The sequence below is a fragment of the Cibotium barometz genome, chromosome 5 (assembly GCF_041138505.1).
Source record: "Cibotium barometz isolate CiBa-2024 chromosome 5, ASM4113850v1, whole genome shotgun sequence".
NCBI lineage: Eukaryota > Viridiplantae > Streptophyta > Polypodiopsida > Cyatheales > Cibotiaceae > Cibotium > Cibotium barometz.
Genome location: NC_141050.1, coordinates 13,873,131 through 13,899,461, shown reverse-complemented (window position 1 = coordinate 13,899,461; position 26,331 = coordinate 13,873,131). Strand labels below are relative to the sequence as shown.

The following is a 26,331-nucleotide window of genomic DNA, read 5'->3' as shown; positions in this document are numbered from 1 at the left end:
CATCCTCATCCTTCTAGATGATGCTGAGAACTTGTCATAGGTGGGGTCTTAAAACGGTAGCTAATCCTCCGTGAACCACGTTCTCCTTCTGATGTGTGGGTAACACATCAAAAAGCTAACTCCCACTCATACTCGGATACGTATGGTAAACCCCTCTCTCAGGAATTTTATGAGTCTTTGTATAGAAAATGACATCCTTGTCTATGAGAATCTCGCTCAAACCTACTCGATTTAACCATATGGTGCCATTGCAGTTCCATATTACTAATCGTGTCCTTGTTTGGGATGACGCTCAATGATAATTACCCTACCATATCTATATACAGCCCACTTGCCACAACTTGGTACCAGAATATTCATGTCTATTTGATTTGACATGGATTTCAAAATATTCCTACGAAAAGCACTTTATATGTGAAAAAGGACAAGTAGGATTTGCTTACTAGCCTTCTCTATGTTCTCTATGTAGATGACATGCTAGTGATAGGCACCAATGAGGATTTCATTACAACCTTATAGACCGACCTTGCCTCAAATTTCGAGATGTTAAATCTTGGTCTTTTACTCTCCTCTTTGGATATGTAGTTTCTACATATCCAAATAGGACTTACTTGCATTCTCTATGTTCTCTATGTCGATGACATGCTAGTGATAGGCACCAATGAGGATTTCATTACAACCATTAAGACCAACCTTGCATCAAATTTTGAGATGTTAGATCTTGGTCTTTTACACTACTATTTGGGTACGTAGTTTCTATAGCAAGATGATGGCGTAGTTATTAAACAATCCAAGTACATCAAGGCACTGCTCAAGAGGATTAACATGAAAAAGTTACAAACCAGTCTCTATCTATACCAATGGAACATGGTGTAAAACCTAGTCTATAGGATGCTGGTGAACCATTTGATATAACCACTTATGATCAAGCTGTTAGATGCCTAATATATTTATGCAACTCATGGTTAAATGCATGTATACAATGTAGGCGGTGGTTACACCACTTGGCATAGACACGGTCCACTACCCTCAACATGGCCAATTGGCCTTCCCTCTCTCCTCCTCTCACCCTCACCCTCATCCTTTCTCTCCCCCTCTTCCCTCTCTCCTCCTCTCACCCTCATCCTTTCTTTCTCCCTCTCTCTCCCCCTTCTCCCAGCCTCTTCCCTCTCTCCCCCTTCTCCCAGCCTCTTCCCTCTCTCCTTCGTTTCACTCTTCTCTCCTTCCCTCTCCCTCACTCTTCCTAGGCATAATCTCTCCTTCCCTTTCCCTCATCCTTCCTATGCATCATCTCTCCTTCCCTCTCTCCCACTATTTCTCCCTTTCCCGCCCTCGCTTCATCTCTCTCTCTCTCTCTCTCTCTCTCTCTCTCTCTCTCTCTCTCTCTCTCTCTCTCTCTCTCTCTCCCCCCAATCCCAGTCGCTTTTTTGAAATAAAGAGATTCCCTCCCCCCTCCATCAAGAGAGAGAGGAGCAAGGAGAGTGGGAAAGAGAGAGAAAGAGAGTCATAACATAATAATTTGAGAGAGAGAGAGGGAGAGAGGGAGTGAGAGAGTCATAACATAATTATTTGAGAGAGGGAGAGAGAGAGAGAGTGAGAGGGAGTGAGAGAGAGAACAATATGAAAACATTACATCCTCAGGATAAAAAATAAATTCATCAGCTTAAGGTCTATAGACCATTTCATGAACCCAAGGTCTACCATTTAAAACTCTTTGCCCAACAACTATTTTCTTTGTGAGATCTTTTAAAAAAATGAGGTCATCCATGTAAGGGAAAATGATCGAGCACATCTCCTACTCATAGAAAACATACAAATTTTCATCTGATGGGTTTTTTAATTACTAATACTTATAAAGTAATTTTTAGTTTGCTAGTACCATGCTCAAAAGGCATGTTTCAGCTAGTGCATTATCTTTTCAAGTTTGACATCTTTATTTTCCAAGTGAGAATCACAAATCTTCGTGCCTTTTACTGCCTCCTTGAGATGTTTGTTTAAAAAATATAATTTCACAATTTTATATATATTCACATGACTAGCCACGTGTAGCCAAGATAAGGATTTTTTTTGTCAGTTTATGTACTTCTCTAATGAGCCATTAAATCTATTTTTGGTTTTGTACAACTTTCTGTAGCCAATGACTTTGCAATTACTCCACAAGGTTCTATGTGTGGTTATTCATGATGGATCTTCATGAATGTTGAGAATCACAAGGCCCTTACCAAATTTGGATCTGCTTGCACCTCCTCTAAACTCATGGGCTACCAAAACTTTATCATCTCTACCATGAGTTCATGACAGACAATGTTAGCTTAGGCCTTGTTTTCTCCTATTGATTGGTTGGCCAGTGGATTCATCTATGAATTTCATTACACTTGTTTTATGGTTATGTAAGCATGTTATTTGCATCCTCAAATTTCACCTCTTCTTGAAAGTTTACAGGTGCCTTTTTAACTTTAAAGAGAGAAAGGCTAAGGGTTTTCAATTGATGGTTATGTTTGTTGGTAGCCTCCTCCTTCACTTGGGGAGTGATTTCCTTAAGACAGATGAAGCCTCCTCCTTCACTTGATGGGTAGTGATTTCCTTATTAATAGATAAATTCTCCGGAGGGAACCTCCTCCTTCACTTGATAGGTAGTGATTTCCTTATTAATAGATAAAGGGGAGGGAGCCTCCTCCTTCACTTGATGGGGTTATTCCAAAAACACAATATAACAACTCACAATCTTTCTTGCATGAGGGTTATAGAGTTAGTTTCCCTTTGACTCCATATTATACCCTAAAAAGATGCAATTTTGTATCCCACTTAGCCTTGTTTCAGTGTGGAACATGCACAAAATAGTCACTTCCAAAAGTTTTAAAATATGCAACTAGTTAATTTGCTAGTGCCATTCTCCAAGGGTCTATTTTAACCTATACACTACCTTTTGGAGATTGCCAAACTTATTTCTAGGCTAGAAATCACAAATCTTGATGCCTTCTCCACATACACCTTCAGAAATTTTGGTGCCTTCTCCATATACATTTGCATGACTAGCCACCCCTCATGTATAGCTAAGACCAAAAGTGCACAATTTGTGGTTAATTTGGTTATGGGGAAAGGCACAGAGAATCAATATTCAAGAGCTTTCTTTTCAAACTCAAGAAGCGGCTTTAGAAATCTCTACATCTTGCCACACATAATCTTTTCTATGATTCTGAAATCTTTGATAGTGGTATTAATAAATAGCGGTAGCTTCCCGGTACTACAGGCAGCTCGATCGTAGCTCCTCCGGTTGGTTTGGAGTTTTTCATTACCCAATTCTGAGGTGGTCTAGCCACCCGAGTTAGTTAACCAAGGTAAATGTTGCGAGTTTCATAGTGATATGACAAGGCTACCTTGCTCTTGGACCCGTTGCAAGGCCAGACTCTAAGTCCGGATTTGAGCCCATCGTGCTGTCGAACTACGTCAAGAGTCCTCAGCTTTGAACCCTGGTTGATAGCCATTTCGGGTTCCTTAACTCTAATATCGTTTGAATCGCAAATATCGTTTTGTGCCGTTGAACCTCACCATGTCTACCTATATCTGCCTCCCAAGCAGTGTGTTTGAGATCCTGATGGGGCAAATGTCTCTGAAAATTGAATCCCTTGACTAGTGTGAATACCTTTTCCACTAGTTGGGACTTATACTTTGCTTGCTAATGATATATTGAATGTTTATTTGGCTTTATACACTCACTTGGAGCCAGTGACCTTGCATTTTTTTGGTCACTCCAAAAGGTCCTATGTGTGGTTCTTCACGATGGAGCCATACTTTGATTGTACAGCCCCCACCAATTGGAACTCCTTGCACCTAATCTAAACTCATGGACTCCTGAACCTTGATCATCTCTACCATGATCACATGATTGAAAATGTTAGATTGGGCCCTCTTTTACTCCGCCATCGTCTTTGATTCAGTGTACTAGGCAAGTCATCAATAATGGCGAGTGTATTCTTGTCGTCTCTAAGGATTGCTTAGAGAATGTGTGCTATAATACTAACTTCCCCATCCCAAAAGGTATTTGGCAATCCATACCCCTTGACATACTACAAGCCATCTCCATAACTATGCAATTTTTACATTTTGGAACACCATTTTGCTTAGGTGGTGTGTATGGGAAATGGTCAAATATGTTTTTATTCCTTGCTCCTTGTTGCAAATGTGAATTCTCCATCCTAATATGCTTAGAACTTTAGGTTATTTCTTCATCTTATTGTTAACAATTGATAAAAGTGTTTTAAATTAATAAACATATTTTAAATTTTCAAAATCCTGAGCCTTATTCTTTAGAAAATACACCCACATCTTCCTACTATAGTTAATATAGCAGATGAATTAGGAAGAACCACTAAGAGGTGGGCTAGAATCTCTCACAAAGATTAGCATGGACAAGCTAAAGAAGGAACTTTTCTCTATAGCTAGACTCTTGCAAAAATTGTGATCAATGCACAATTTTCACATGCATGTGGTAACTCTAAAAATATTGATAGGATTGCAAACCTCGGGTGTCCAATCACTCATGCCATAGCTTACTTGTGCTTACATTTAGCTTGGGAAGAAAAACTTATTATTCATTGGAAGTATTTAACCTACTTGTTATTCTAATGACATTATGACTAACATCCAAGATTATTGCACCATATAATCAAAAGTGAACTTTTAAGTCATGGTCATTGATGGCCACAATGTTTAACAAGCCCTTTTGATGTTTGGTACTTATTGAAAATATTAATAACACCATTATTTGAAATAAAAGGGATAATATTTATGCCTTTGTTTTGGAATTTGATATCATTTTTTACCACTATAAGGGTGACATTTCCTACTACTGGCTATAGAGATGTATATTAGTCATTTTAACTAGTCATGTGTTGAGAAGCTCCTTTTATCAATGATTCAAGATCCATTAGGTGTAATTTAATGGTCATCCTTTTTATAGATTTCTTCAATCCCCACAAAGAGATCAAAGAAAAAAAATGGCATTGTTTCTAGGCTCCTTTTCTTAGTACGCTTTAGAGTGCCGTTTTTATCATATGCTTCCCCCTCTTCTTGGATTCATTTTCCTTGTTGTTAGTAGGCTTTAGAGTGCCATTTTTTCATCTACTTTCCCCTCTTCTTGCATTCAATTTTCTTGGTAGGCTTCAAAGTGCCATTTTTCTGATACTCTTCTTGCATTCATTTTTTTAAAAAATAAACACATTTACTTTTGTAAAATGATTTTAATTTTCTTTTCTTATTTTCTTTTATCAAAAAGGGGTTACTGGAGTGTTGAGCCTTTAGCCTTGCCTTTCTTTGTGCTAGAAGAGAAAAGTGCATCCCAGCATTTTCTTCTGCATATTTTGAAGCATCTTCTTTTCTAAAAGTAGAATGTTGAACTTATTTGTGTTAGAAGAGAATAACACATCCCCACGATCTTCTTCTACATCTTTTGAATTATCTTCTTCTTTAAAAGTAGATAATTGAACTTCTAATAGATAAGAGGATAATCCACAATTTGTGTCTTTAATTAAGGGACAAGACCATCATACTTTTAGGGTAGGACCATTATGTACAAGATCTTAGGTTGTCATTGTCATCCCAATGCCGACATTTGATCGTGTAGGTTCTTAATCCTATGATGAATTTCCCTATTGCTTCTTCATTAAAAATATCCCCAAGGTAAGATGATTCTGAAGGTTCTAAATCCTTATGAATGGTCACATATCTCCTTGGAAATAGACAAACATATGCATGCTGAATTAGTGTCACAATAGAAGATAAAGTCTTTGCATCCCTTTTTCTCCATGCGAAAACAAGTAGAGGGTCAAGTGGGAATCATTTGCATTGAGATTAGCTTATTTGATATTGCCCTTTTACATCATATTTCCTATGAACTCATATTCACCCTAGTATCTATCTCTAATATTTCCCTTGACATACTTAAGTACATGTCTTCTACAACTCATAATTAACTTCATCTTAAAGTTATAGAGACTGTACTTTCCTTCATTGCTAAATGGTGGTGATCATTCTTGAGAGGTGTTTCTTGTAAGTTAGCCATCACAGCTTATCACCCTGAGACCGATGGTCAAACTGAAAGGGTAAACCAAGTAATTGAAGATATACTTCGGACATGCTGTGGCAGGGAACCCAAGAAGTGGCTAAGCTATCTGCATCTAGTCGAGTTCGCCTACAATGCTTCTTATCACCGAAGTATCGAGATGAGCCCTTTTAAAGCTCTGTATGGACAAGATTGCTTAACTCCATTAACTTGGTCTGACCCATTGATTAAGGTCGAGATGTCCAGACAGATGCTTGACGACATGGAGCAACAGATGCAGTCAATTCGTAAAGATATTAAAGCTGCCCAGGATAGACAGAAGCAATATGCGGATAAGAAGAGGACAAATAGAGAATTCAAAGAAGCAGATATGGTCTTCATTCGAGTACGGCCCAAAAGAAGTTCCTTATCTCTTGGGAAGTACAAGAAGTTATCACCCAGATATTGTAGGCCATATCTGATTACAAAGAAAGTAGGTGACTTAGCCTACGAGCTTCTTCTGCCTCCTCATCTCAAAATTCATAATGTATTTCATGTAAGCCTTCTAAAGGAATATGTGCCAAACTCAAATCATATGCTTGATGATGAAATCCTAACCTCTTCAACCCAAGGACAGATGGAACTCCAACCTGAAGAAATTCTCGATGTTCGAGAAAAGATTCTCAGGAACAGAATTCTCAGAGAATTATTAGTAAAATGGAAGTTCTATCCTTTTGAAGATGCCACCTGGGAGAATGAAGCCGATCTGTTCAGGGATTATTCCCAGTTTGCGAGATGAGGACATCTCGCGTTTTTCAAGTGGAAGAGAATGTAAGATTCCTCCCCAGCCTCTCAAGATGTCCATCATCTTCCCATGTAATCAAATCCCTCTTCAGAAATATAAAAAAATCTTATTTTTAAGTGTTTTAGCCTAGAGAGAGAAAATTATTCTAGAGAGAGAATATTCAGATTATGAATATTTTTGGATAGAAAAATAACTCATCCTATTAAAATAAGTTCCCCTGAAACAGAAATTCAAAAAGAATTTTCCAATGTACAATTGAAATTAAAAGGAAAATATATGTCTACCTTGGTGTTACTTTCAATGGCCCACGCAACACACACCAAAGTGACATGGGGATATGCAGCCGTAAGTTTACTTGAGCGCCAGTGCTTCCGAGTGCCTTTCCACCAACCCAAGATGAAGACTTGGCTTTTTGACACCCTCATCACACCAACCTTGCTATATGGAGCAACATTCTGAGGGCCAAATTTACCTGATGGGGATTGGCAAGGAGTTGAGAGGCCTCAAGTAATGATGTTCTCCTACATGATCTGCAACAAACCATCATTCCCACACCAGCTCATCCAAGCAAAGTTTGTTGCAACCCCGACAGCAATTGATGCACTCTTCCAAACAATCACATACCTCCATTGCATCAGTCAGATGGATCCCCACAGGTACCCAAGGCTTGCTCCGGAGTCCTCGAGAGACAATTAGCACTCAAGGGCCACCCTAAAGTATGGGATGCCCGAGTTTCCACTTGGTTCTCAAGATATGGACTCCGCATGGACCGCCTCTCACCCCTTCCTTACAGTTTGGACTTCCCTTTTCTCCAACTCTCTCGTGAAGACACCATATCCGATAGATCTTCTAAGCCTCTACACCCATTGTACGTGGATCACATGTTCAGAGCTCCCACCGAAGATGCACTTCCTCGGGCTCACTAAGGATGGGTTTATCCTACTACCTGAGTATTCACATGTCTTATGCCTATGCCATGCGAGTATGATTGGCTAGATACTACAAGTTTCATCCCACTGCCTCAAAGTGGAGACGAGCTGAGCACATCTTCAGATGGAGCTCATACAAAGTCCAAGGGAGGAGGGATCTATTGATTATGCCACAGAGGTTGAGATAGAGGAGCATTACGTATGTCGCTACCCAATATACTATGAGATCAATGGGACGTTCCACTGTCTTGAGAGACCTTTGGCCCCAACCACCCCAACCCCTCCCCCACCATCCAACCATCACCGACATGTTCATAACCCAAGAGGAGGAGAACACCCATCCAATGGATCCTCTCGACCCACCTTGGGTTGCTATGGACACACCTTACCTGAGAGAAGTTACCGATCCCCGCTTCCGCATTCCAACATGCCCCACGACCCAGCCCTCGAACTTCGGCCATAATCCTCTCATCAACTCCAAATCCAAGACATGCTCCATCGCCATCAAACTACCTTTCCACATGGCATTGATGAGGGAGACCTCTCAGCCATGCTCATTAGCCCCATGCTTGATATTTTAGAGAGTGGCATACCATCTATAGGGGACTGGGGCTCCTCTCATGTCTTGTGTCTCATGTTCTTGGTATTCCATGATGAGATTTCTTGGTACTCCAATGAGATTGTTTTGATTTGTTCTATTTTATTTTCCATTCCATAATGAGATATGCCATGGATATTATTGTATCACTCTGGTCTCATACACCCATTGGGTCTTTAGTAGATGCTCTCTCTCTCTCTCTCTCTCTCTCTCTCTCTATATATATATATATATATATATATATGAGAACAGTTTCCTAAGTTGTGATGGCAAGACTTCTTTAAGTTACAAAAGGTCACATTGACAAACTTTGTTATACAATATTTTAGCAGCCCTTCTCTAGAAGGGCTCCAGAGTTGGATAACTGTAACATTTTGAACTCACCATGCATGACTACTACCATGGTGAATGCTAGAATACACCCGTGCTGGAAAAGCTTCCACCTTCAGAAGCGTATGTGTCTGCTACACAAATGGGGCCAAGGTACAATATTTGCAAAAAGGAATGCACGAGAAGGGAATGCCGGTAGGTATTGTGGGGAGGATCTTGGTGCACAGATACATCAAACTGTACCGAAAAGTACAACAGGATTTGCTCCAAAACTTCAAGAAAGCAGGCAGCCTGCTTTCCATCATTCCATCGTGTACTTTGATGGTTGTGAACCATCTCCTGTGAATAAAATGAGAAATACAGATAGCTCCAGATCTGTGGTAGCCACACAGATCCTCTTCAACCAGGTTCTATGTCCACTTGCAGTTATGCCAAGTTAGTTCTGAGATGCCATGAGCTACCTTTCTCAAAGGAATCACTCTGATGACGATTGCAGTTAGCATATTCCTGTGGTGTTGCTAGTCAGTAGAGATGCTGTAGTGCTTCAATAGCTTCATTAAATGTCAGCTTGAACTCTACAGGTTCAGTTCATGGCTGCCGGTTCGGCTGATTCCAGTTGAGCCTATTGGCAATCCTCGTCCATTATACCTTAGGCTATGATCAGGTGATCTCTCAAGAAGCACCTGAGTTACTTTCTCATCCATTCTTTGCCGAGCTCGATTAGGCTTCCTTGTATGTTCCTGCTCTACTTCTCTGGATGGCCTGGCATTCCCTGACGAGGAGTAAAGGCCATTGCTTCTTGGAGTATAATTCTGGGGCATTCGCCTACTCTCAGAGACTATGTCCCACTGAGAATCGGGTCCATTAACCGTTACATGAAGTGAGGCTGGGGTCTCATGCCTTACATGTGATGGTCTTCCTGACCTTCTGTGAGCCACATTTGAGTGATTCCCAAAATTTGTATACAAGTTGAATCCTGTGGCAGACAAGCCTCCTGGACCACCTGTTGGTGGTGTTGAGAATCCAGGCAGCAGACCAGCTGACCGCGTCGGAGTCAATCCACCAAGAGCTTGATACGATGACCGCGGTGAGACGGGGGCACTCAAAGAGGGATATATACCAGGCCGTGATGCAGCATAGGAAGATTCACTACAGTCCCCCGCCAACCCCACAAAAAAACATAAACAGAAGTTCACTTTGTGTTCCCAGTCTCTATGTGAAATTTTGGGATTAGATAATAAGCTTACCCTTACCTGACATTTGATGTTTGAGGTGCACCTCTTCTTAGCAATCCTCTTGAGCTGCCATCGTTTTCTTGCCGCATACTCCTGTCTCCTATATCCGGTGACTGCCCAAAAAACAACTTTCAGTAATCAAGGCACATTGATCTAAATACCATTCCACCAATGTAAAAGGCTCTACCAAGAAATCCAGTATGTTGATAGCATGCATTATGGGATCAGGGCCATCATTTGGAATTTGCACAAAGGGATGTTCCAGCAGTAAAGCTACAGGAGGACGATCTGCTGGGTTTCTTTGCAAGCAAAGTCTGATGAAGGATTGTCCTTCTGGCGAGAGGCTCTCCGGGATGGGAGGAGTCTCTGCTCTGGTGACCTTGAACATGGCTGCTACCTGAATAACAAACAAGTAACCATGTGGTATAGCTGATGTAGACAGTAGATTGTACATCAATGCATGCATGTTGCATATAGATGCATACACACATGGACACACGCACGCCACCAATTCCAAAATGACTTACCCCTTCATACTCGCTCCATGGTGGTTTTCCAGTAACCATCTCTATGACAGTGCATCCAAGACTCCAAATGTCAACTGCAAACTCGTACCCAGTGTTTTTCTGCATGATGACCTACAAGGTTGGCAAGGAATCAAGTATCAATAAACTGAACTGACATCAGCAAACTGCAATCAAAGTTTCATGATAATCTTTATAACATTACTGACATTCTAGTCAATGGTGGAGTCAGACTATGTTCTTACAGCACATCTGAGAGCCGACGGACACGAAGCCCATGCCTATATTTTGTGAAATCCCCCCCAAGTGATGGTCATTCTCCTTGGGGAGACAACATCCCTACAGAAGTGATTTATTGTTGCTCCACTCAGTCTCGGGAACCCAAACCCTCAAAAAATTAAGCTGTCAACATCCAATTGCCAAGAGCTGCGCCATATGCACCATCTGTTCTAAGCAGCTAGACAAGCTGAGATGCAATGCAAGAAGGGTTTGTCCACTAGTCCCTTGAGATATTATGTGAGCATGTGACATCTATTGAGGACACTTGGCATCATATTTGGCATAAGGCATATGTGGCAGCATATGCTTTAGAATATGTAAAGGGGTTGTCTCCTATAAAAGGACTATCATTTCATGTTTAATACAACACATTAAACAAGATGTAGCCTTTCATGTGTTCTGCCTCTATTAGATTAGGATTATTATTATCAAGCCATTTATGCTTCTTTTTATGGTTTATGCCCAAACCCTAATGTTAATAATTGGTATCAGAGCCTTCCTGTTTGGTTTCGATAACCCTCTTTTCTCCTGTCACAGCACTGCCCAGTTCGTGTCCCAGGCATCAGCAGCCCATCAGCTCAACCACGTTGCATCAGCTCAAATTCAACCATTGGAGGTCCAGCTTTGCACCGCCCGCTGTTGGAGCTGGTCACATCGATGCGGGCCCTGGAAGGCACTGAGGTGAGTTTGCCTAACCTTGGCGCCCAACTTAGTGCGCAGGTCCGACCGACCCCGACAACATCACCCAGAGGGGGGTGTCTGATTTTATTTTTTTAACAAAGGCTGTACGAAATTCGTCCGTGTCAAGCGGCGCAGCCCGTCATCGTCGGGAGAGGCAAAGGGCCCCACATTCGCACCATCACCCCACTCGGCCCATGGGTGGCCAACACATTCGGCATCACAGCCCACTTCCGTCCCCACATCAGCCCTGTTGCCTTCATTTGTCATTGCTTTTTTGGGCCGCCCTACAACGTTGTAGCCTTGCTCCTTTGCTGGTGCTCTTTTGTCGGTCGATCCTGTAGCTTTGCGCACATGCGCCTTCCGTTTGTTGGTACTCTCCACATGTGCATGGTCTTGCTCATAGTCCCGATCATGAACTGTACCTCCCGGCACACAAAGGGCATGCGTCCTATTCTTGCTCCTTGCCTGAAAGAAGCAATCTTGCCTCTCGTGTTTTGGATGTCTCTTGTCAATACACACTGCTTTGCTCTAGAGGTCTTCTCTGTTAGGAATAATACATATACCTAGATGAATCCAGGAACATGCCCAAATTTACCTTTTAGGAACGTGCATGTAATATACTCATGGTAGTCAACCCACAAGACTATATACTCATGTTAGGAATAATGCCCAACCATGTGCTAAATTTCCTAAGATTGTTTTAGCAATTATAGGAGTCATTTAGTAAAACAATTTTCCCAAGCATAAAAGGGGAAGCTCGTGAGCATCTAGTTTGATTGAGAGAATCAAGGAGCTAATTTAGTGGAGAAGATTATGGAGGAGAATATGCAACCTACACATCTGATCGATAATGTGAACCACTTGAACCTTTTGCCTATATCAAGGCGGATCTAATACAAAGCAAAGTAAGCGTGTTTTTGTTGACTATCATTCTGTCTCATTATTGATTTTGTTGATCTCGTATCCCTAATCATGCTTTCATTATCACCATGAAATTTTGATCCACCGTACTTTTCAATAAATGGTATCAAAGCGAGACACCGCTTCTACTTTGCTACTCTCTACCATCACCTACTGACCAGTAAACAGCATCAAAATTATTGCCTTCAACTACTACAATTACCACAGCCCGCCCGTTTGTGCCACTGTCGCTTCATAACACCACTATCGTTTCGATCTGGTGTTCAACGCTCTTCTTCAACTGTGCTTCTCTTCAGTAGCCCATGCCATCAGCGATCAGCAACATCCTCTGAGGCAGTGCATCAACACACGTCGAAGTTCAACATCCGACGTTAGCTTGCCGCTTTTGCATAGTTGCAGCTCACAGCCGACGTCATCACGTTTTTCAGTCCTCATGGTGCTCTCAAGTGGCCAAACTATTGGGCAAGGAGTTTTCATCTCTTCAAGTCTTCCTCAACAAGCTGATTCCAAATGTCTTGCCGATTTCAACTTATTCTACTGATTCTAGGATGTCTTGTTGATTACGGCTGCCCCCGCTGAATCCGACATGTCCTGCTTATTCCGTCCAGCTGATTCAATCTAGCTGACTCCGACTAGCTGATTCCATCAAGTTGGTTCCGTCTAGCTGATTCCGAACCTGCTGATTCTGAACAATCCTGCTGATTCCGAACCCGCCTTGGCTTTCTTCATGACTTATAAGTAATGTCCACTAGTAGCGAGAGTGTGGCTGAAATCATTAACATTCTGTATTCTGAAAGTGAAAACTCATCATTATCTTCAGTCAACCAACCCTACTAATATAATATTACTCCACTGAACACCTCTAGGAGAGAGAAGCTACCCATTACAAGAAGAATTAATAGAGCTTCTAGAAAACTGTGGAATCCAAAAAAAAAAAAACTTGGTATTATAAAGAAGGCATTAAAATGGGTTTTGGTCCTTATCTTGCATCAAACCTTCATTTTGCATCAAACCTTCATTTGTATGGGACAGGGGATATGAAAGAACATATGGGTTATTAACTTTCTTGTGGGGATTACTTTAAGTGGTTATAGTTATTTATTTTAACACTTGTGTCTTTTGAGCCAAATTTGTGAAGCATTAGACACCGCCCTTGCTCTCGTAGAAGGTAAGACTTTGCTATGGCTCCTAGTGACGTGAGAGAAAAGTTTAGACGGAAGAACTTTCACACTTGGCAAACCAAGGTGAAGTTTAATCTCATGAAAAAGGGCTTGTGGAACATTGTTCAAGGAAAAGAGGAAAGAATTACTACTAGAGAGAGTAGTGCACAATGGAATTTAAAAAATGATAAGGCACTAGGCATTATAGGGAAACACTTGGATGACACTTTTGTACATCACATTTACACTTGTGATACATCACAAGATGCATGGAAAACCCGAGATAAATTATTTGGTACTACTTGTAAACACTCCAAGATTAGTCTCCTAGTGAATTTCTATGGGCTTCAAAAGGACTCCACAACTACTATGCTTGCCGACATTAATGATTTTAAAAGCCTCTTAACACAACCCATAGGAATCAAGAAGAAAATAGAACATGATGATAAAATTATTGTGTTACTTAAGAGTGGCACATCTTGATGAATATTCAACCCTTGTCACCACTCTTTTACATCTTCCTACTCCATTCCTCATCGACATTGAAGTTTCTCTCTTGGAAGAAGAGGAGAGGATTCTAAAGAAGAGTGAGTACCATGTTGATGGTGCTTATTTTATCAAAGGACAAGCCTCATCCTCGAGAGCCACTCCCCAAACCAAGAAGACCTTCAAGTGCAACTTTTGTGGAAAACAAGGACATCTTGAGGAGTTTTGTTTTGCAAAGAAAAAGGCCCAAAAAACCTATCTTACCGAAGAGAAGAAAGAAGAAGACTCTCCATTGAAGGCCACCCATGAGACCAACCTTTGCTTTGATGACTATGATTATGCCTGTTGATGGTCATGGATTTGGCCCATTCTACTCTCACATCTTTTATTTAAGCTTAGATACTCTTTTTATGGCATTGTAAACCAAGAGTTTTTTTATCTGATGTACCATCTTTTATATGGGCATCTAGCTTAGTGAGATAGCCACCTTTGTGTATGCCAAACTCACCTTGGTCATCATAACCATTGTATCTCCAGCTTTGTACCCATGTTTGGTTCATGGGAGGGTGTTAGAAATAATGTCCAAACATGTGCTAAATTTCCTAAGGCTGTTTTAGCAATTACAGGAGTCATTTAGTAAAACACTTTTACCAAGCATAAAAGGAGAAGCTCGTGAGCATTTTCATAGTTACTCTCTGCACTCTGTCAATCTTGTTGCTACTAGGGTTTCACTCTTTACGCTCTTGCCCCACTTAAAGGCTCCTGTTTGTGACCTCTCATCTCTATTCACCAAATTTTTTGTTTTCAGCTTGCCAATCCATCTTCAGGCAATCCAGCTTGTCTTTGTGCTTTTCAATGTATTTCTATAGTAGCCCTACAAGTCTATCCTCTTTGCTTGCAACCTTGAGGTTCCAATCAAGTCAATTTGGTTCTACAACAGTTCAGTTTGGCTTGGTGGCTCTTGTTTGGCTCCATGGATGGTGAAGCTTACAAAGACGCAATTTGTTGGTTTCTGTCTCCTCCCAGCTCAGCATAGCAATCTTGTCCACCTACTGGTTCTGTTGCAATCTCATCAATCTCCCAACATATTGAGGTGATGGAAAGCAACCAATCTTGACTTGATGCTCCAACTCTTGTTTTGATCTAGATCTCGTACCTCTACTAGTTTGTTGGCTCTGGATCTCGCCACTCTTATACACTGATCCCGAAGACTCATCTAGAGAACTTAACCTTTATCACTGCTAGCTATGTAAATGCTTTTGAGATTTGAGGTTAAGCTTCACAGGTTAAGATTTTATTGGGTTTTAGGCTTATCTGGTATGCTTTTATACTTTGCAAGGGTCAAGTCTGTACACATTTGCTATTATCACTCCATGTAATTTCCCTTTCTTTTGATGGAGCAAGTAAAATCATCTAGTTCATCCTCTCCGCCCTCATACTCTTCTATGAAGATCTAGTTTTGGGAGGGCTCTGCTCATAGCCTCATTTTCATCAATGGCACATTCGAAGATCGGTGCAAAAGGAAGATTCTGTTCGAGGCTACTCTTGGAGATTGTTCGTGCGGCTTGACATCTAATAGCTACCACCACTTTGTTAGCCTATCTTTGGCTCATGCCTCCTTTTCATTGAGGGAGGGATTGTTATGGAAAGTCAATGTTAAAGGAGATTTGTATAAAGTGTGTGTTGTGTGGGAACAACCCCTTGTAAAGATATCTATTGTGTAGGTTCCACCCCTTGAGATATTATGTGAGCATGTGACATCTATCAAGGACACTTGGCATCATATTTGGCATGAGGCATATGTTTCAACATATGCTTTAGAATATGTAAAGGGGTTGTCTCCTATAAAAGGACTATCATTTCATGTTTAATACAACACATTAAACAAGATGTAGCCTTTCATGTATTTTTGCTCTATTAGATTAGGATTATTATTATCAAGTCATTTATGCTTCTTTTTATGGTTTACCCGCAAACCCTAATGTTAATAATGGAGCTGCACTGACATATAGACCACCCATGTAGAGGCTTGGACTCTATATGATGTAGCTTCACTCACCTAAAGACTACCTATGTAGAGGCCCAGCATCAAGCCCCCAACAGTTCACAGCCACCCATCACCAGTTCCTTTCAATTGGTCTCAAAGATGGAGACACTCAGAGACAATCACAAGGGCCCCCAGATTCAGATGACCTCACCACACAAACTAAGCAACACCCATTCGCAGTACCGGCGCAACCCTAACCACCATGCCTCCCAAGGGTTACACTAGAGAGCACTGCGTTTACAGCCCCCTAGATGTCAAAGCCCATTGAGTCAAGGCAATCCGTCACACGGCAACTCGAGATACGAGATATCCTTCAAAGACACAAAAGTACTCCACCAAAGACAATGGATGTGTTGGATGCTTGTGCAAGCATGCTAAATTAATGCTTATCAAACATTGATTAAGAGCTAGTAACACTTATCACTTAATGCTTCCTAATCTCTTGTACATTGTCAATGGCTGAGAAGCACGTGAAGATTCCGACTCTCCCCACGTTCCCAGTGGATCGGCAGTTGGACGGGTCCAATTACGGCATCTGGAAGGTCATGATGGAGTCAGTTTTGGAGTCATATGATCTTGCTGATTTTATTATCAAAGGGGTGCCAAGGCCGGATGAACATATACAAAGGTGATCTAAGATCTAGACTTGAATCCAACCATAGTCACAAGAAACATTTCGTCTGTTACATCGTTTCGTTGTTTCAATGCATTTTGTTTGGTCTCCATGGACGAAACAAAGCGGTTTCGAAGTGTGACTTGTCAAATCGAATTGGGAAAAAATGAGAAATCAAGAAAAACGTAGGAAATTTCAACAATTAGATGTGAAATTAGATGCGATTGAGGTTGAAAGTAAGAAATTGGGATTTATAAATTGGGGGAAAGTAAGAAATCTCAACAATTGGGTGTGAAACTACGTCCGATAGGGGCAGAAGTATGAAATTGGAATTTATAAATTGAAAGAAAGTGGGAAATTAAAGAGCTAGTGAAACACTTCAAGGAAATTTAAACAAATGGATGTCAAATTAGGTGAAATTGAAACTTGAATTTGAGTAAACCAGTGTTTCGAACATTGAGGTTGAAAGTATGAAATTGGGAATACAAATTGGGGGAAAGTGAGAAACTAAAGAGCTAGGGTGAAATTGACCAAGAAGTCAAATTTGGGGATTGTTACACATAGTCACAAGAAACGTTTTGTTACGGGTTTTTTATAAGAAAATTGAGAGGGAGAGGAGGAGAAAGTAAGGGAGAAGAAAAAGTATTTCTTTTTTTTTTTAAGAATCAAATTTGGAATGAATTGGACGAAATGGTGTTTCAATTCAACATGTTTCGTTTCAATTTGAAACATGTTCTCGCGTATGATCCGAAGCAAGCCATCTTTTCCGCATGCCATTATCCAGAAAGAATTTTCTGCAGGCCCCATAGTGATTGATGCCCTTTATCAGACGATTGCTTACATTCACCGTATCAAGGACATGGATCGGCAGAGGCTACCAAGACTAGCATGGGAGTTGGCAGCTCAGGGGGAGAGCCAAGCTTGGTTCTAGAGGGTCACTACATGGTTCTCTGCACATGGGCTTCAGATGGAGTGCCTCCCACCACTGCGTACAAACTCGATGCACTGACATTCCGTCTCACATGAGGAGACGAACCGGGTGATCAGGATAGATATCCTCGGTTTGCACATTCATGCTACAAGGATTGCACCTTCAGAGTCACCTACGAAGATGGAGTTCTACAGAGATTGCTTCTTGAGGCTCACACATGATGGGATTTTACAGAGAGCACGCTACCTCGATGTTCACATGTCACATGTTATGAGAATAGCGATTGGCCAGCTACGTGTCGCTTCCCACCACCTCAGAGTGGAGACTGGTAGAGAAGTGGGCATACCTAGGGAGAACCAGATTTGCAGACTCTACCTCACTAGAGTCGAGACTGAGGAGCACCATATCTGCCATTCTGGTTTATTATGAGATACGAGGGAGATTCTGTTGCCTCTTTAGAGAGGGATTCAGTCCACTGACTCTAATCATTGATTACTCTGACCAGCAATGGTCGGGGCTCTTTCTACTTGAGCTTCGCATACACAAAGTCTCCCTTCTCAGAGAGCCTCGCCCACGAGCACCCCCTGGACCTCGGCAACAGCCCTTTCAGAGACAGGCTTTGAATGATGAGAGGCTGGATCTCACATCACAACCAACAGCTCGAGTCCTTCCTAATACAAATCCCACACTGCCACGGGGAGTCATCCTCGCCCAAGCCGATACTTTACAGCAGGCTAGAAGCCTACCATCTACCTGTCAACTGCAGATACGGGATATGCTTCACCGACACCAACCAGCCCTTTGCAACCCACTGGATATCTGATCTACTGGTATCACCCATGCTAGATATCCTAGACTACCCCCCTGGGGGGATGATCGTACTAGCACTGATGATGATGTATTTTCATGGCAGTTTCTAGGCAGCAGTTGTCTTTCGTTTTTCATTAGTCAGTTATATGCAGTTTCATTTTCATTTTCTCTTTCTTTTGTTCCATGGTGAGATATAACATAGACTATGATGTAATCTTTTGGTCTCATAGGCCCTATGGATCTTTTGAAGACGATAAATATAACTTTCTTTTCTCTCTCTCTCTCTCTCTCTCTCTCTCTCTCTCTCTCTCTCTCTCTCCAACTTGGATATACATTGTGGTCAAGCACCACCAACCAAATTGATGCATGACACATTCTATTTGATTGTCATCTTTCTCTCACACATTCCATTTCATTGTCATCTTTTGTCATAATAGCTCTAGGGAATCCTATAGGCATCCCTTCTTTTTACACATTGTGAACACTTTGCACCACTTTTGTCTCATAGGCCATTCAAGCCTTCAACGTCATAGAGACAAGTAAACCATACAATTTGAAAAGCTAGCCAATAATTTTGTCTCATAGGCCATTCAAGCCTTCAACAACATCACGAAGACAAGTAAATCATACAATCTGAAAAGCCAGCCAATAAACTGCTATGCCAATTAAGATGCCTTAACACTTGACCTAGTCGATAAAAATCTAGCCATCTTGGTTAGTCGATCAACTATTAAATATTAATAATGATTAATGTGGGAATAAATAGGTGCTAGGTGGTTGTGTAAATTGACCCTTACTAATTTAGTATTCTAGGCTTTTTAAAAACGCGTCTAGTGTATGTGAAACAACCACTAGTGTGTAGGTGAAACAACCGTTTAGTGTATGTGAAACAACGGCTAGTGTAGGTTCATTTATGTGTGGGAAAAACCGCTTAGAAGGATCTTATGTAAGCAATGATGTGTAAAGGTGACCTCTTGGGTCACTTAGCATCATGCCTTCACATGTGCCATGTGTGGTGGTAACATACCTTGTATAAGGGGGTCCCTCCTATGAAAAGGACCATTATTATAACGCAAAGTATATACCTTCATAAGGTCAGAAAAATCTGAACTTATGAATTGAGAGATTTGAGAAAGAAATAATAGTAAAGAAGAACAAAGACAAAAACAAAGCATTTGAAAGATCAAAAATATATAAACTAACAAACCTAGCTACTAAGGAGAGGAAATCAAAAGATAATATCAAACGAAGACTTTTAATTAAGATATTAACCAAAAACACAAAAAAAAAACCCCAAAAAAACAAAAAAACAAAAAAACAAAAAACAAATAGCAAAACAGAGAACTGTAAACTCTAGACCTAAAGCACTAAGAGCCAGAACCAAACATTAAGCTAAACTTTAAAAAAGACTTCGACTCAAAAGTGCAACCATTAACTCCAATGTTTGTCCGAACATGAAGTGTAGGTTCATCACCTCTATCATGCATAGCGTGGACAATAAGCTATGACATCCCTACTCACGTCATCAGTGCCCAAGAGTAGGTGCAGGTTTGTATGCCTAATCATTCCATCTAATCTCGTGTCCTTGCTTAATTATCTTGTGATTAATCCCCTAATCCCATCTTGTTAATCAAGTGCTAATCTTGCGTTTATCTCCAACTGGGCCTAGAACTAGTATCAAAGCTATCCCGCCAACTCTCCCCTGCTTTGCCTAGCTATCCCACCACCTTTGTGCGCACCCACCATTTCGTCTGCCCATCCAACATCTCCGCATGTGCTCGCTCAGTCACACAGCCACCACCAAGCGGCTCAACCATGTAGCACCATTACCAACAAGGCGTACCCACTCATCCATCCTAACAGTTCTTCACAAGGCACAACCATCAGAGAGGACTTCTACTACAGCATTGGAGGTCAGGACATTCACAACAAAGGTTCTTTTGCAACAGGTACTTTGGGATTCTTGCTTGGGCTTTCTCTGAGAGATTTTTAGTTTATCTTGTGAGGATTGGGCATCTATAGGTGCTCTAATTCTTGTGCACATATCTCATAGCTTTGTTCTACTCACTCAATTATACATCCTGTAATTGGTATTTTCGAGATCACATCTTCTATCTCGTCATTTCCCGGTGTGCCGTGTGTGCACGCTCCTGTTTTCTTGTGTTTCCTATAAGCTTTGAGTGCACAAAAGTTCTCATCCAAGGGGGGCTTTCTTGTTCGTTGCTCCTCATACTACTTTGGGAAATCCTGTATTGTGAGTCGCAAAGAGCACCAATTTCTAACCTTTCTGGGTTTAGTAGATTCATGACAATCAAAGACTGTCTTAACAGTCCCAACTTCTCACTGTGGAGCTTCATGAGTGATGAAGAGTCTTTTGCTAACCAAGTGGCTGTGGGAGATTGTTATGGAACAAGAGCCTCGTCCTGCAACATTGGCCACCACAACCTCTTCGGTAACATCAACCACAACAAGAAAGGGACCCAAACTACAGCTCAAGTGGTGGCAAGAACTCCAACACAACCACCTCCACTCACTAAAGATCAAAGACAATGGATGCTTGGTTATTCCTCACATCCGCTCCTGCAGCTCTGCAAGGGCTGCCTGGGTGGTCCTCGAGACCATGTTCCAATCCCGTAATGAAGCACAAATCATGTACCTGGGTGCACGAGCTTGACAACCAGAACATGAATGAGGTAAATTCCATATCGGATCACCTTACCAAGGTAACAGACGTGGAGGAACAGCTGTTGAATATTAATGAGGTAGTTGATAACAGAAAATTGATCACCACTATTCTCAATTCCTTACTTGAGTCCTGCCAAAGTTTTCACACTTCTTTGAATTTCTCTATGAGAGGAGGCAGCAATCCTATTACCTTTGAGAAGCTGGTTGGATTACTCCTACATGAGGAGCAAAAAAGGAAGAATGTATCCAAAGGTGATGCCGTTAGAGGGGACCAAGCCTTCTACTCCAGTGGCAAAGGTACGTGGACACATCACAAGGTGACACCAAGAAAAAGAAAGGAAAGTGTCATTACAGCCACCACAAGACGGGGAACATCGAAGAGTGTCGGAAGAGACTTGCTAAGTTAAAAGCTCATGACGATTCGGCAAACTCTACAACCTCTACCTCCAACAACAAGAAGCAGCAGCTAGAAGAAGAAGCAAACCTAGCCCATGATGAGAGGGCTTTCTAGTAACATTATCACTATGGGGAGAATGTTAAATATTGATATATATATATATACATATACCTAGATGAATCGAGGAACATGCCCAAATTCACCTTTTAGGAACGTGCATGTTATATACTCATGGTAGTCAACCCACAAGACTATATAACTATCAACTCTATTATGCATAGTATGAACTAGATACTACAACATCCCCACTAACGTCATCAGTGCCCAATAGTGGGTGTAGAACTCTGTATCAAGATATGCTCTCACACATGCACTCCACACACACACACACACACACACACACATAAGAGCATATATTCACACAAAGCCCTTCGTAATGATTAACATGGGAATAAGTAGGTGCTAGGTGGTTGTGTAAACTAGCATTTAATAACTTACTAAATAAAGCGGTTCAAGTGTGTGTGAAGTTTGAACAACTACTAATGTGTAGGTTCATTTATGTGTGGGAACATCCCTTGGAAGGTTCTTATGTAAGCAATGATGTGTTCAGGTGACACCTCTTAGGGACACTCGGCATCATGCCTAGATATGTGGCATGTGTGGTGGCAACATATACACACACCTTGTATAATGAGGTCACTCCTATAAAAAGGATCATTACTTATATAATGCAAAGTATGCTAATCTTTCCATCCAATCTCGTGCATTTATTTAATCATCTTGTGAGTAATCCCTAATCCCATCTGTTACTCAAGTGCTCATCCTATTTTAATCTCCAACTCGGCCTAACACATCAACAACTACCCAATTGAAATCATGTTCTCTATTGGTTTGTAGTCCCACTATGAAGTCCACTTACTATCCGGGATTTCCAAAGGATGTAACAATCCTTCATCTCTAAGGTGCTCAACCCTATTTACCTAGCACTAAGAACGTTTCACCACATAGTCCTCGACAAATGTCTTCATCTTTATGAGAGAAGAGCTCATGCTCTTGCAGCGGGCTGTGGTGGACCAACCTCTTTCTGTGACCCCTAGCTCGATTGCCCCTTTTTCACTCCGGATATCTTTGTGGGTGATAAGTAGCAGACCCAAGAGTTTGTCGACTCTTGGGTAACATTCACTTTGTGTTCCAGACCGGAAAATTCACATGGTTAGAGGTTTCCTCAAAGAGAAGACCTTGACTTGCAAGAGGGATATGAGGCAAAAACCTACTTCGTGGGCTGATTTTGAGTCCTAGTTTTGGGCTGAAATCTTGTAGGATGAAAGATGAGTTTGATATCATCCAAAAGTTCACAAAGTTCATAAAGAATATGCCCTATGACACTTGTTTAAATCAGTTTAGAGAACTTATTGCTTATGCAACACACGATTTGCACACACATTGTGTGGATTCTTTATCCATACTTTTTGTCCCAAAAGCACCATACACTCGAGGTGTTTGGAGGATGCCATCCATTTTGCTATCTTTCATGATAGCAATGGCCGGCCCGAGCATGAATGTCTCGAAGAATCCTCAGACCACCACTACTATTGATTCGACACACAAGTGTAAACAAAAGCTTAAACTTGGGAAGGCTTATCCAAGACCAGACTGAACTCACTCCTAAGAAGACCGTAACAAAGAAACTTCAGATACTTCGGTACTTGAGGTCAAAATGGCCACATGAAGGCCAATTGTGGTTGAGCACAAAGTGGTACCAAGGTGGCACAAGTGAAGATAACCCTAAGATTACTTCCATTGATACCTATGTTTTGGAACATAGTTCCTACATAAATTGTAAATTCAGTTCAATAGGCTTTTGGCCTAATGATTTGATCCGTATGTTAGGACCCCAAATTGAAGCAGAGGCAGCTTTTGTTGGCACGTCACGCCTCTTATTGGAAAGTTGCGCATTCATATACAGGCTTATTTGGATCATGAGCATTTCTTGATTGCCCCACTCCATGGATGTGATGTATTACTTGGCAAGCCTTGGCATCATTGGCTTGAGCCTCACAAAGAATATAAAACCAACAGGATCACATTTATGCATAGAGACCACATGCATGTTATTGATGCGGGTAAGGAAGGGGATTCCATCCGAGTTGTATCTCACATCCAAATTAATAAGGCAATGAAAAAGAGTCTTTCCGCGTACTTGGTTTTGTTCGTGACAAAATTGAACAAAGTAATGTGAATGTGGATGTATTGACTCAAGATAGACTGAATTTTCTTAACGCATATAAAGATTGTTTTGCCGATGCATTCCCGGGAGAACTACCACCTAATAGGCCTGAGGATCATCGCATAGATCTTGTGTCAAGTAGTTCCCCACCTAACAAACCCGCATATCGTGTGAGTGCTGCACAACAAGAGGAGATTATGAAGCACGTTAATGAGCTCCTAGAAAGGGTTTGGTTCAGCCAAGCTTCTCACCCTTTTGTTCTCCTGTACTTCTTGTGCAAAAGAAGGATGGATCTTTCCGCATGTGCGTGGATTATCGAGCTCTAAACAAGCTCACATCAAGAACAGGTTTCCAATCCCACGCATAGACGACATCTTGGATAAGCTTGATGGTTTGGCTTGTTTCAACCGTATAGATTTGAAGAGTGGTTACCACCAGATTCGTGTCGTACCCCAGGATGTCCAGAGATACACTATTTGGGACACATCGTATCCAAAGAGGATGTAAGAATGGATCCTGCTAAAATTGAAACCATTCGAAATTGGCCAGAGTTGCAAAATGTCAAGTGCGTAGCTTTCTGGGGTTATGGTCATACTATATGCGATTCATCAGGCATTTTGCCAACATTGCCTCGCCATTACATGATTTTACAAAGAAGAAAGCCATCTTCAAATGGACTTCGAATGAGCAAGATACCTTCTTGCAACTCAAAAATGCTATCATTTGTGGGTCCGTGTTGATTGTTCCCGATTTGCAAAAGCCATTCACGGTGGAATGTGATTGTATAGGGGCTGTCCTAAATCAAGAGGGTCATGTAGTTGCTTATGAAAGCCGCCGATTGCATGATGCTAAGATCCATATGGACATTTATGAAAAAGAGTTCTTGGCTGTAATTCATGCCTTAAAGATATGGAAGCATTATCTTCTTGGGGCTAAATTTGTAGTCAAGACTGATCATCAAAGCTTGAGATATTTTCTATCTCAAACAAAGCTTTCAGAGAAGCAAATGAGAATGGCAAACTTTCTTTCCATGTTTCATTTTCAGATTGTACATACTCCGGGAAAGAAGAATTTGGTGGCAGCTGCTTTGTCCAGGAAGCCTTATATAGCTGCAGTTTCAGTGGCCTCTCATGGGGACTTATCTACCATGCGTGATTTGTATCATTCGGATGATGATTTTTCCCATATATGAACTGATTTGATGGCTGGTCACTCGCATGCCTCTTATGTGATCAAAGAGGGTTACCTTATGAGGGCTAACTGCTTACGTGTGGTGAAGGATATGTGTTCAAAGGTTATGGAGGAATGTCACGCTCCACCTTATGCTGGTCATAGAGGTATTTTACCTAGGACACGCATGATCAAAAGATATTTCTTTTGGCCAAGCATGTGTAGAGACATTGAGGCATATGTACGCGCATGTATTACTTGCCACAAGGTGAAATTTGATAGGCAAAAGCCTCCAGGCTTGCTTCAACCATTTCCTATTCCCTCGCAGCCATGGGAAAGCATTACTATGGACTTCATTATGGATTTGCCTAGATCCCAGCATGGGAATGATGCTATTTGGACCATAATTGGCAGGTTTAGCAAGCAAGCTCACTTCTTGCCTGTCAAAAAAACCATTAAAGTTGATCATATGGTGAAGCTTTTTCTTGCTCACATCTTCAAACATCATGGTATGCCTAAGTCCATTGTTGGGGATAGAGATCCCAAGACTACGAGCCTCTTTTGGAGAGCTTTATTTGATAACATGGGCACTAAGCTTGAGTTCTCATCTGCTTATCACCCCCAAACAGATGGTCAAAGGAGGCTGCAAATTCTGCTGTGTTGGATTTTTTGAAGTGTTATTTTGCAGATCAAAACAGTACCTGGGAGAAGTATCTTCCACTTGTAGAGTTTGCCTACAACAACACAATACATGCCTCCATGGGAAAGGCCCCGTTTGAGATTATTTATAGCAGAGTGATCTTGCCACCCATCCTTTGTACAAAGGATGAGATTTTTGCAACCGATGAGTATGTGCGTGACTTGGATGTCGCCTTTGCTCAGGTGCGGACAACCATTGCAAGGTCACAAGACAAGCATAAGAGGGCCGACAAGCATAGAAGGGACATGCAAGTCAAGGAAGGTGAGCTTCGGAAGAGGCCAAGACAAGAGGGATCATATCCAAAGCTTTCTACCCGATATTATGGACCCTTCAAAGTGGGATCAATGAAGTGTCCTACAGGCTTACTTTACCCAGTCATTGGAAGATTCACAATGCTTTTCACGTGAGTCTTTTGCGGAAGTATGTGGGGCCAGATCCAGAAGAGCCTGTCACAAAAGATCCGCCCGAGATTAATGAGCTAGAGGAGGAAATCCTCCAGCCAGAGCAGATTGTATTTCACAAGAAGAGAAAGTTGCCACATGGGAAGCTTTCCGGGAGATACCTTGTGAAATTTAAAAATTATTTGTCAATTGATGCAAAGTAGATAGACGAGGATTATTTTGCTGACTATCCTCAGTTTTTGCAGGCATATCTTGAGGCTTTTCTGTTGAGGACAACTGTTTAGAAGCCCGGGGGGATGTCACCATTTGGTCCATCTCCATGTCTGGAGCCACTCTTCTGGTTGATGAGCTAGAGGAAATCC

The 26,331-nt window shown here is 41.4% G+C and overlaps 1 protein-coding gene across 2 annotated transcripts in view; it reads right to left on the bottom strand.

The window, feature by feature from the left end:
• Positions 1-8,651: 8,651 nt before the first annotated feature.
• Positions 8,652-26,331, bottom strand: part of LOC147638093 (mitogen-activated protein kinase kinase kinase YODA-like) — a 38,111-nt gene continuing 20,431 nt past the window's right edge. Inside the window, exons 8-11 of one of the 2 annotated variants that reach the window (XM_086797992.1) lie at positions 10,465-10,575; positions 10,125-10,334; positions 9,950-10,050; positions 8,652-9,851 (exon numbers count right to left, since the gene is read on the bottom strand). In XM_086797992.1, the coding sequence (XP_086654118.1) occupies positions 9,952-10,050; positions 10,125-10,334; positions 10,465-10,575 (420 nt within the window). In that variant the 3' untranslated portion in view covers positions 8,652-9,851; positions 9,950-9,951. The remainder of the gene's footprint in view (positions 9,852-9,949; positions 10,051-10,124; positions 10,335-10,464; positions 10,576-26,331) is intronic. The other variant, XM_086797991.1, reaches the window with a different exon arrangement.